The 11,640-nt window shown below is 39.3% G+C and overlaps 2 protein-coding genes and 1 long non-coding RNA gene across 6 annotated transcripts; 1 reads left to right on the top strand and 2 right to left on the bottom strand.

Annotated features, from left to right (window-relative positions):
- Positions 1 to 845: 845 nt before the first annotated feature.
- On the bottom strand, positions 846 to 1,540 carry LOC148428827 (uncharacterized). The gene is made up of 2 exons (XM_088423139.1): positions 1,377 to 1,540; positions 846 to 1,293 (listed from the first exon to the last, which is right to left on the bottom strand). Exons 1-2 carry the CDS (start codon positions 1,538 to 1,540, stop codon positions 846 to 848), a joined length of 612 nt encoding a protein of 203 aa, XP_088279265.1.
- A 1,454-nt stretch (positions 1,541 to 2,994) lies between these two features.
- On the top strand, positions 2,995 to 11,606 carry krcp (kelch repeat-containing protein). 4 transcript variants are annotated; one of them, XR_015867671.1, is made up of 14 exons: positions 5,552 to 5,823; positions 6,043 to 6,204; positions 6,494 to 6,575; positions 6,654 to 6,701; positions 6,848 to 7,091; positions 7,382 to 7,516; positions 7,645 to 7,832; positions 9,132 to 9,328; positions 9,406 to 9,500; positions 9,593 to 9,647; positions 10,486 to 10,583; positions 10,969 to 11,167; positions 11,323 to 11,396; positions 11,584 to 11,606. XR_015867671.1 is itself a non-coding variant. In XM_088432010.1 (12 exons), exons 1-12 carry the CDS (start codon positions 3,113 to 3,115, stop codon positions 11,163 to 11,165), a joined length of 1,536 nt encoding a protein of 511 aa, XP_088288136.1. In that variant the 5' UTR covers positions 2,995 to 3,112; the 3' UTR covers positions 11,166 to 11,290. The 4 variants fall into 4 exon arrangements, 3 of the variants coding, with proteins under 3 accessions (XP_088288136.1, XP_088288145.1, XP_088288124.1); XM_088432010.1 differs by lacking the exons at positions 5,552 to 5,823; positions 11,323 to 11,396; positions 11,584 to 11,606 and adding an exon at positions 2,995 to 3,147 and having other exon boundaries at positions 10,969 to 11,290; XM_088432019.1 differs by lacking the exons at positions 5,552 to 5,823; positions 11,323 to 11,396; positions 11,584 to 11,606 and adding an exon at positions 4,141 to 4,273 and having other exon boundaries at positions 10,969 to 11,290.
- Positions 6,621 to 9,458, bottom strand: LOC148428829 (uncharacterized). Its single transcript, XR_015867673.1, has 2 exons — positions 9,162 to 9,458; positions 6,621 to 7,862 (listed from the first exon to the last, which is right to left on the bottom strand). It is a non-coding gene; the product is annotated as an uncharacterized LOC148428829 (long non-coding RNA).
- Positions 11,607 to 11,640: the final 34 nt, after the last annotated feature.

Below are 11,640 nucleotides of genomic sequence, written 5' to 3' on the forward strand. Positions count from 1 at the left end.
GGAAAAAAAAAATCATCGTCATACAGAGATAGTGATGTTTTGGTCTTTTTTTTTAACCCCTGGGTGTCCAGGGATTTGTCACTAACTTGGCCTTATTATCACCCTATTTGGGCTGACTTTGAAAAGGGTCATAACATCATCAAATAAAAAAATCTATCTGTACTTTCAACCCCTCAAAATGTTTAGTGGCATCAGCCCTATCCATAAGAATGTATATTTATATACATGTATTGCAAGGCTGTTTCGTTCTGGAGAATTTTCATTTAGTGAGAAAAAAAAACAGCTAGTCACAGAGATTTCACAGAGGGAAATATGCAGATATAATGTTATGCATTGCATGAAATAAAACACTTCCCTACAGCAAAATAAAAGCTTTCCTGCAACATTTAATTCTTGGATCAAAACCCACAATGCATAGCAAGAACTTTGCATTATGAGAGTCAAGCTAAGTGACTCAACGAAGTCATTGAAAGGCTTGTAATTGTCATAAATTGCCCACTAGCGCCCCTAGTGGTTTTGGAGTATCAACACAGAAATTTCCATTGCACCCAGTTTGCAAGGTGCCATTGAAAGGATACATGCAAAAATCGGGGGAAATGTATGATCAAACGTGGGCTTTCTATATGTTTCAAATCAATCATTTTTAATGGCAGTAAATGAGCCTGACATGGGCTAAATTCGACACCTATATTTCAACCTCCCGTTTAGGCGGGACGGCATATTGAAAGTCGCTTTGACAAGCGATACAATATAGCCACTTAGTTTTTTTGTTTCTTGTATGCTTTTACTTTGATATCACATATGAAAAACATCTAAAAGCCCAAGTCAGAATTAATGGGTCAAAATTAATGCCGCACTTCGTTGTACAAATAAAAGAGCGGATGCAAATACCCGCAGCTGAGGGAGGCAGCTAAAGCTGCGGCCATATACTGACACTTGAAAACCCGAGCAGGGACCAGGCCTTGAATAGGTATGATGATGATGAAAGGCACATAATTGACCATGAGCGTGACCTGGTTGAAGAGAATGGTAACGAAAGCTTTCCTCTTGGGGCGGTGCATCCCCCGATTCGCCACCGCATCTCTCTTCCCTTCCCGTCTGTCTCTTGGTGGACTTTTTCTCAACGCTTTGAGCACAGCGACGCAACAGTAGGTGTCCACTACCAAGACGGGAAGGAAAATGGCACAAACCGCCAACACGGAACCATGAAGAGCAGAAGTGAAGGCGAAGAGGATGTCCAAGCAGAACAGAACAGTGAGAGCTCTCCATTTGTACTTAATTAAAGCCTTGAACCTGGTGGCAGAAAGACATCAAAATATTGAACGCAACGAGGAAAAGTGCCTGTTCCGTTGTGGTTTGCAAAGAAGTGGTTTTACCGGAGAAAGTCCAAGGGTCGGACCACAGCCAAGTACCTCTCCACGCACAGCAGACACATGAGCAGCGGTTTCATGATGACTATTAAAGAGGTCGTCAGCGTCGTCGCGCCCATCAGCCAAAAATCTCGCCAGTGGAAGTGATTGGCCAACATGACGGGTATCATCGTATGGAAGGGCAATTTGAGGAGGACCAAGGAGAACGGGAAGAAGTCTGAAGTCAGGGTGCCGTCAACTTTGGACCTTCAACATGTAAAAAGTCATTTGGATGGATAGCAGGATTAATAGATTAAAGCTTTGAGCACCAATGACTTGAAAAGACGTCAACGGGAAGCCTACTGAGGAGTGCCATTGTCGTCAACTACTTTTTTGAAGAGAATCGGTGGAAAAAAGTTTTGGGCAGCTCTGGTCTGATCATTAACTGATTCAACTCCCTAGACATATTTTTATGATTATTAAGAATCTTAATGATAAATCCCAGGTACTTGTTTACATTTTTTGTAAGTTTTGGCTAAAATTTGCTGATAATAAATTAATGAACTCATTCAATGCCCGGGACGTATTTTCACATTTTTTTTAAGAATCCATACATTCCATCCCATATACTTAAGTATCAATTTAATACTTATGTATCTGGGATTTAATGACCTTAGTGTACTTAAGTATTGATTTAATATTTAAAGTATCTAGGATTGAATGTCTGAACTCTTAAAAAACGTGAAAATACGCCCTTGGCATTGATTTTGTTAAGTACTTCACTAACTGATTACTTTAGGTACGTATTACACCAATCAAGTACTTTATTACATGAATACCTCAAGTGCTGAGGTAATTAATCAGTTTAATACTTTAGTATCTCAAGTAACCAATTACTTAAGTACTTTGATACTTCAGGTTACAAATTACTTTAGAACCTAATTACTAAAAAAAATCACTTATTTTAGTATTTTAATACCTAAAGTATTTAATTACTCTAATATCTCATTACTTACAGTAATAGCTTAAAGTAATACTTATGCACTTAACTACGTAAAATAATCAACTACTTTGGCATTTCATTACTTAAAGTAATCAATGACTTTAGTACTTTTATTCCTAAAGTAGGTGATTTCTTTAGAACTTAATTACTTACTTACTTTAGCACTTTATTACATATATTAATTGATTACTCATGTACTTAATCACATAAAGTAATTATTTGCATTAGTACATTACTACCCAAAATATTCAAACACTTTGGCACAATTACCTTAAGTGTTCTATTACTTAATTACCTAAAATAACCAATTACTTGAGTACTTGAGTAGACAAAGTAAATGATTACTTTGGTCCCACATTTATTTAACCAAACAACATGTAAATAAATACGTACCTGGGATTAAATGTCTGGATTCTTAAATAAATAAATTATATATATATATATATATATATATATATATATATATATATATATATATATATATATATATATATATATATATATATATATAGTTCATCAGAATTCTTGAAATTGTCTGTCAGCAGGTTCATTTTTATTTCATCTTTTTTAAAAAATATGGCTAGCATTAAAAGAGGTACCGGAGAATTTGACAACCTTTTCTTGAGTATGTGCCAGGCGAGCCAGAGGTTTGACGGGAAGCCGAAGATGAATTCCCACACGTAGGTGGTGAGGAGAACCACAAGGCCCGCGGACGCTCCTCCGGATTTATCGTCGTAAGGATGGCATTCAAGCCAGTAATATGGAACACCGCCGAAGGACGATCCATTCATTCTTGTAAGAACTCTGCTGATGATGATTTATTTGGAAATGACGGTATATTCTTTGAACCGACCCCAGCAAATCGATGCAATCGCAAATTGAACAAGTATAATCAAAAAGGCAGACCTCACCGTGTGTTCTCCGCAAGCAGAAAGTTTTGCTTGATGTGTTTGGATAGCTTTTTAATACACACTCAACTGGAAGCAAAAAATTTGCATGGCAGCGTGATATTAGGCGGTTGGCTTGACGCCAGCACACTTGATGTTGAGCATGAAGTAAATTGATCAGGTTTCATTTGAGTTTGCCTTCATATTGTTTCAATAAAAAGCAGAAAGAAGATGGAAAAATACAAGCCGACTAAAGTGAAATATGATCTTGGCTTGAGTCAGTGCTCCTCAGTATTTTTTATTTATTTTTTTGTAAAGTCCCCCGTATAATTGTACTTTTAACATTAACAAAGCTTATTTAAACTAGAAACATGTTTTTGACAAACTAAACCGTTTGATGTTAATGAATGTAAATTGATCTAAGGCAATAAGATTCCGAAATATTGTATCAACTCCGCAATAACAAACATTGAGGCACAGTAAAAAAAAAAAAAAAAACACACTTTGTGTCGCTCAATTGTTGCGCGAGAAGTTCTAAATCTGTAAATACGCTGTCGCCCCGCCCTCTTTTCGCCATGTCCAATTCTGCTCAGCCCGCATCTATTGGTACTCAGCTAAAGCATATTACCCACAATTCATTGCGGATATGATCAAAACAGTTGGAAAAATGGTGGTTCGGTGACATTTCTGTCAGGAAAAAAACTCAAGTTGAAATGTCAAATTATGACTTATTTTACTGTATTTTATAGATTTTAAGTTTATGTCCACATGTCATAAGATATACTACCTGCTACTCAAGTACCAGGGTATGAAGAGAAAAAATTGATAATCAGTTTCGTCAATTTACTAAGTTTAATAATACGTTCCCTCAGTTTACTAACCCGTACCCTTAGTTTACTAATCCGCTCCCTCATTTTACTAATCTGTACACTCGGTTTATTAATCGGTATGATCAGTTTACTCATCTGTGCTCTCAGTTTAGCAAATAGCTGGCGTTTAGTCGCAAACACACCCATGGCCATTGATTTGTAAAGGTAAATTCATTTTTTATATTGTATTACATTGTTTCAATTATTCCAACGTCCAACCCTTATCAATCAACTGTTTTGCTGATTAATATTGGGATGTACAGTATAACAACTATGAAAAATTCTGGTATGTAGAATATTCCATGAACCACCTTTAAAACCTATGGGTGTCTATTTGACCCATTTTGAGATCTTTGCTGTGTTACAAGACTAAAGCGTTCAAAAATACACTAAGAGGCCAAAAAAAAAAAAAAAAAAAATCCATCGATTGACAAAACATGTAGAAATTCAAAATGGCACCATGCATTCCTTTCTAAATGATTGCAAATTGGAGCTAGTTCTATGCCGGGTTTCTGTAGAAATAGTGACACCCAGGGGTTTTAAATTATTCCTCATGGCGTGATTTTCCCCCTGTTGTTCCCCTGTGGTGCGAGGGTATGAAAAAAAAAATCAGTAGAAACGGGATATGACAAAAAGAACATGACAAACAAACACCTTATTTTCCGATAAGAGATCAAAATGCTCCCAGATGCTCGAGAGCTTTCGCTTGATAGGCAGTTCCATAATTACTGTTTATAGCGCTCGATTACGAAATTTTGTTGATGAATTTCGCGCACCGACACCGGGTTTGTTCAGTGGATTTGCACGTGTGGCAATTGTCGGGCAACTACTTTACTGCATTTTTTTTCCAACATTGAAAGCAGCAAAGTTTGTGAACTACAATAGATCCGACATTGTTGCAATGAAGTTTTTTTTTTTTTTTTTTTTTTTTACAATGCAGTTCCAAAGATGGGGCGCAAGTTGATGACGTAAAGCGCATGCTTTCGATCCTGTACATTTTGCATGCTTGTTAAAAAAAATGTGCATGCTTGTTACCTTCACTATCAAGCTTCGTGCACTTACTGTGTGGTGTCTCTCAAAACACGAACGTTAAAATCCTACAAATCTAATTTTATGCGTGGGCAGAATTTTCATCCACAAAAAGAAGTTTAAAAAATATCTAAACCCGTCTTTCAAACAAGCCAGGGTGAAGTTCTAAAGGAACCTTCACTTGTAATGATCATGTCTTGTTAAGACTTCTGTTATGTAATAATATTAATAATAATCATAATGATAAAACATCCACTTCAAGTATGCTTCAACATCGACCAATGAATCGAAAGGGTACTGTATTGGAATTAGGTGTAAAACAATGGTTACGAAAGTTCCAAACGTGTACGTGAACGCACCTTCAATGACGTCACACAGCGCGGACGAAAACAAAGCCATTGATTGGCCCGGGATCCTTTGTGTTTTTGAAAGCGCTCGATTTATATCTCAACTTGTCCACAATCGAAACGCATTCGGCGCACATTCAAAGCTTCCTCGACCCGCCCCTCGCAGACACTTAAAATTTCAAATCAAGCGCCGTGGTTGTGGAAACGATAGTGAAATACACACGAATCAGTGGCGGGAGTCTTAGCTCCGTTGCAAATACACGTTCCGCGTAGAGAAATGGAGGAATTTGGAGTTTTTGCAGTATTCGGAATAGATGCGTCTCCTCAACGGCTGCTCAGGTACGTCGAAGACTGTAAAGCAACTTTATTAGCAATATTCTATCAAATTAGCGTCAAGAACGCTGCCATCGTATTTCTCCTTTTTTTGTGAAATAAGCACGGAACCTAGAGTTCTATTTAGAACTCCTCCTTTACGCTAGTTTGCACAAGAGTACTACAGCAAAACAAGCATCGATATTTACAAGATTAAAGTGCACATTTCTCTTTTTTGTGTGCTAGCGAGAAAGGGCCCCACCGGGTATCTGTTGCAGTTCCACCGACTGTCCGCCAAGTGGTGCTGTTTAGTAGCGGGTCTTGGGGTGAGATGATTTGTGTCAACGCGGACCTCTACGACGCTCAACAGACCCCCATCACCATCGGAAAGTTGACTCCTTATAACAGGTTAGACGCCTGTTTGAAATCTATTTGAGCATTTATTATACATCCTACGCATCCATCTACTAATATTCTTTTGTCTTGCAATTGCAGCAAGTGACAGTCTAAATGTCAACTAGTTAACATCCAATTTCTGCATTTCTGCATATCTCAATCATTCCACAGTTTTGCCTCACGAGTAACACGTATAGTGGTATATGAAGAAGATTTTTTTTTAAAAATATATATATAATCTAGTACAGTTTAGAAATGTCCTGTAAGTCATTTGAGATTAAACACATTAATAACTTCATAGATGTCTGTCTTGGGAGAAATGGGAAGAAGAGACATGGACAAACGGTGCTACTCTGAATGTTACACTAGAAGGAGCGCATATGGTATGTGATGTCATTGATGAAGAATGTTCACAGCAAAATTACCTCTGATAGAAATTGATACGTTTTATTTTTCCACAGGCCAACGAACCGGCACTCATTTTGACTGTCAATGAGCACACGCCAAAGGTAATATCTGGTGTTGATACTTAAATAGATGAGAATTTTCTACTTCCATGCTTTTTACTGGCTCCTTATTTTGTTTCTGGGTGATCATATGAGAAGAAAAAAAAACAAAACTGGACAACTGAGTGTATTCTTCTTTCTGCTTCCAGGAGTCCGCCGCCACTCCCCTTGCAGCCCAAAAACTCAACAGCAAGAAGAAAAGAAAGCGAGCTGTTGCGGCCGAGTCTGACGCAGACAAGGATGCCAAGATGGCGGTGGCTGAAGTGGAGCTGGAGAACTTGTGTCCCAACAGCAGACAGGAGCAAACCACACCTTTGCGTAAAGCCCGACGGCAAGCCAAAGGCAGGCAGAAGCTTTTCACTGGCGTGGACAACGCAGTCAAAAATCAAGGGGGTGAGGATATCTGAATCGATCATTAATTGCAACTAAATTATTACTACAACACCATTAGCAACCATACTTTTGTATTACTAGCCTAAATATAGAATAGCAAAGAAAAAATCTAAAGTCAAAAATACATGTGGAACATTGTGAGAAAGCACGGGGAACATTGTAAACAAAAATGCTCACAACTCCCAAGCACACCGGAAGAATTTGCAGGAAAACTACTAATGTAATGTAATCATGCTGTTCTTTTGGCCGCCAACATTAAATTTGACTCTGAATTTTCTCTGCTGTTCCAGCAATACCACAGTCAGGACCATCGGGTCGCTGGGGACAAATGTTGTGTCCCATTGATGCCAATACAGCCATTTTGATTGGAGGTCAAGGAGCGAGGATGCAGTTCTGCAAAGATCCTTTGTGGAAGCTCTGCACAGGTTGGTCAATTGTATGAAAACAATGGTTAAAAAAAAAAAAAAAGTCTGAAATTTGGGAAAATTTGTCAATTCATGTCTAGAATTTTTTGTGGAGACAAAACTCCTGACCGTGTCTTCTTGCCCCGCAGAGGATCTTTCCTGGGTGGCGGCCGAGACACTGGCACAGGGTCCGACTCCCGAGGCCAGGATCGGCCACACGGCCGTCTACGACCCAGACTCCAAGCGCATCTTTGTTTTTGGTGGCTCCAAGAACAAAAAGTGGTTCAATGATGTCCACATCTTGGACACGCAAAGCTGGAAGTGGACCATGGTGGAGGTCAGGATCTAACATCTTATTCAATTAATTCTGTATGGAAGAGGATAAGGGCAAGTGAAGGAGAAAAAAAAAAGATCATTAGGATTCTGACTCATCTGAGAATTCTCAATTTAAAGTCATATTTTTTTAAATTCAATTGTTTTTTCTTAGCACTGATTTTAATGTGAGAATTCTCATTTTACTTTAAAGACGCTGCATCATGTGAGTTGAACTTTTAGGAGATTTTAACCATGTTACAATGCTGATTTCTCACCATAAACACCCCCAAAGTGTTATTTTTCTTCATGAAATGAACTGGAGTTGCCAACAAAGCAAAAGACGTGTCAAGAACACCCACAGTAACTCTTGATTATTTTATTAAATCAGTCCCCTTGGGAAACCACTACTCATAAGAACATTTCCGCCCGCAAGTGAGTTATTTCCTGCAAATGTTGATTGTCCAGTTGTGCGCTCCCAAACACACATTTTTGCCATTTTGGACATTTTCTACTGTAAAACTTTGTAACTAACAAATGAAACTCTGCTGTTTACTTGGCCAATAGTGCAAAATTTCTCCCCGCTAACGCTGTAATAAAACACAAAAGTAAAAATGTTAACGTTGCCTGATATGAATGCATAAATGCATAAATGAAGAAAAATAAGGTGTTTATGGTTAGAAATGACCGTGGAGACCATCTAGCTCAGCCTCTGGACCAGAGAGAATACTGACAGTCGTCTTTAATGTCAGAACTCTGACTTTATCGTCAGAATGATCTAAACTCATTTTAATTTCAAAATTTTGAAAATAAAGTGTTAGTGTTTTTTTTGTTTTTCATTGGCCTTAATCATCTTCCGTAGGACGATGACCACGATGTCCACAAAACAGTCATTTCACATCAATGTACTTTTCCATGCCTCATTACGATTAATCAATTTACCAAGATTGGTTTTCGTTTGATCATCAATTAGCAATCAAAATGTCATTTTTGGTCATTTCAAACCAAATTTAATCAAATTTTTTTGCTAGTGGAATTTTTTTAAACGGATCTCTATTGACAGCAAGCACTGCATATATTATGAATGAGGTGAGAAACTCAATTCCATTTCACGCTGGTAAATAATATACAGTATTAGGGTGAGAAAAGTAGATGCTTTTGTCATGCAAACATGTGGGAAACATTGCCCCCTGGTGCTAGAATGTCAAAGTGCTAGATATGACATGTACGGTAGCCGGCTTTTTAAATGTTAATATCGCAGAGGATCAGCTTAATTAATCGTGTCAGCCAAAATCGTGATTGCGATTTTGCTTCCCCTCCCCAGGCCCAAGGGAAGGTTCCCCCGCTGGCTTACCACAGCTGCAGCCTGTTTCGCGGGGAGCTCTTTGTGCTGGGCGGGGTTTTCCCGCGGCCCAACCCGGAGCCCGACGGCTGCAGCGACTCGCTGTACATCTTCGACCCTCAGTTGTCCATCTGGTACCAACCCATCGTCATCGGCGACGGGCCGTCTCCCCGCTCGGGGTAAGGCCGCCCGCCGGCTCCGTCCAGTGACACGTGCTCGTCTTTGAAAAACGAGTCCATCCCACTTTGCGTCGCAGCCACTCGGCCTGCGTGATGCCGGAGGGCAAGATATACGTATTCGGAGGGTGGGACACGCCCGTCTGCTACAACGACATGTTTGTGTTGGACCTCGGTGAGGCCGGAACCCGACTTCCTCTGCCATGCATCAAAATGAATGGCGTGACTAACATGTCGGGTTTTTTTTTTTTTTTCTTTTCCTCCCAGGTCTGATGGAGTTTTCTGCTGTTAACACAAGTGGAAGAACACCCTCCCCTCGATGGTAAAATGAACTCACCCGATTGTGGAATTTTCCCACCAAAAATATCGAACGAGCGCTTCAAATGCTTCTAAAGTACTTGCGGTGCATTCAAATGCAGTTGGACATTTAATATCAGAAAAAAACAGAATCTGTCAGTGCATTAAAGGTCAACAACTGTAAGTGTCTAAATCACAGGTGTCAAACTCAAGGCCCGGGGGCCAAATCCGGCCCGCAACATCATTTGATGTGGCCCGCGAAATGCTGATTCGAATTCAAGTTTCTGCTTAAAATACCAAATTTGTCAGTTGACTTCAGCATTGAAAATGATCTATCTCTATCTCTCTCTGATTTCAAAACTAGTTCGAAGTATGACAAACACACCTAAGATTTATTTGATCTATTTATTGATTTATTTGATTAGGTATCGATTTAATACTTACATATCTGGGATTTAATGTCCAGACTCTTAAAAAAAAACGTAAAAATACGTCTTTGGCATTGAATGAGTCAAATAGGTGTTAGAACACAAAACAAGAATTATACTCAGAGCTATTTTACGCAGTTTTAGTTCATTTTCATCAACAATTTATAAACCCGTGCAGGACTCTGCTTGTGATGTCTGTTCCTGAAGTTGATTTGCTGCCAAAAAAAGCGGAAAAAGTTTTTTCTTGTTATTTAGGATTTCGGTTTCGGCCAGACATTTTCCCTCCCATACTAATCGTATTTCCTCGCATTTAGTTTGTTATTGTTTTTATTTCATTTAGTTAATGTTTATTTCAATCTTAGTTTGTTATTTTCTTAGTTTTTGTGAAGTATGATAACCTTTTTGTGTGTTTGTTTTTGTGCGTGTGTTTCGCAGTTGGCATGGCAGCGTCGTCATCTCAAACACAAAGTTCTTGATCCACGGCGGCTATAATGGGAACAACTCCCTCAGCGACGCTTTTGTTTTCGACACAGGTAAATAATCATTGACGTCAGTGTACCTAATAACCGTTTTAGTGCCGAGCGTTTTCGGAAAAGGAAACCTCTAGAGGACCGGTATATTTAGCATTTTCACTCATCTTTTAAAGCCGAAAGAATATTGTGTGCAATGTAAATATGGGTGCTGCCATATGAAAGATTGACTTCCATTCTTTAGTTAGAGGTGATGCCTGTGTTGTAAGTGTGGAAACACTGCCATCCTATGGTCACAGTTAGCACTGCAGTGCTCAATTGGCTTATATTAGATAAGCATTAGTCATGGGTGTCAGCTACCCTCCATAAAAAACGTATTTGACAAGTATTTTATTGTTTTTTATTGTTGTTACTATTTTTAAAAGACGTTTTCATTCCCCGACGTCAGAGACAAACACATGGACGGAGGTGACGCTCCCGCAGCTGGCGCTCGCCCGGGCAGGTCACTCTATCGTCGCCATGGAGACGGGCGACGGTCGGCAAACGGACAAAACGCTGCTGGTGTTTGGCGGCGGCGACAACGAGGGCACCTTTTACGCCGACGTGACTGCGGTCGCCGTGAAGGAGCTGCTCGCTCTCCTTTGACGGTTTGATGCCGCTCACGCACGTTTTTGGTTTGAAAATGTTTCCGGTATATTTTAGTCATATTAAAAAAATGTGTATTTTTGTGTTATTCACGTGAATAAATCTGGTGAATTTGAAAGAAAATACTTTTTGTGTGTGTGTGTGTGTGTGTTAAAAGAAAAAAGTGAAGGAAGCATAAAAGCAAAAGTGTACATTTTCAAGGTCCAAGTAGGACACTAAAATGAATTTGAGGTAGGTACTGTTTAAATGATAACTTTTTCATCAATGTCGTGTTACTCTCACTCCATCACATTTGAATAATAAAAAATGTACATTTTTTTTGTCCTTTTTTTAATCAGTAGAGTGTCAACTCTCCCTAAATTCCAATTTTTGTCCCTCCATTTTGTCTCCTCCACTGCCGCCTCCTGCTTTGCGTCAGCGTGGGAGAGGAAGGAAGGAAGTGCCCAAATAAGCAGGAGGGGTGGCGGGCCCCGGC

This window comes from Hippichthys cyanospilos, chromosome 1, assembly GCF_059441005.1.
Source record: "Hippichthys cyanospilos isolate Australia breed blue-spotted pipefish chromosome 1, RoL_Hcya_1.0, whole genome shotgun sequence".
Taxonomy (NCBI): Eukaryota; Metazoa; Chordata; class Actinopteri; order Syngnathiformes; family Syngnathidae; genus Hippichthys; species Hippichthys cyanospilos.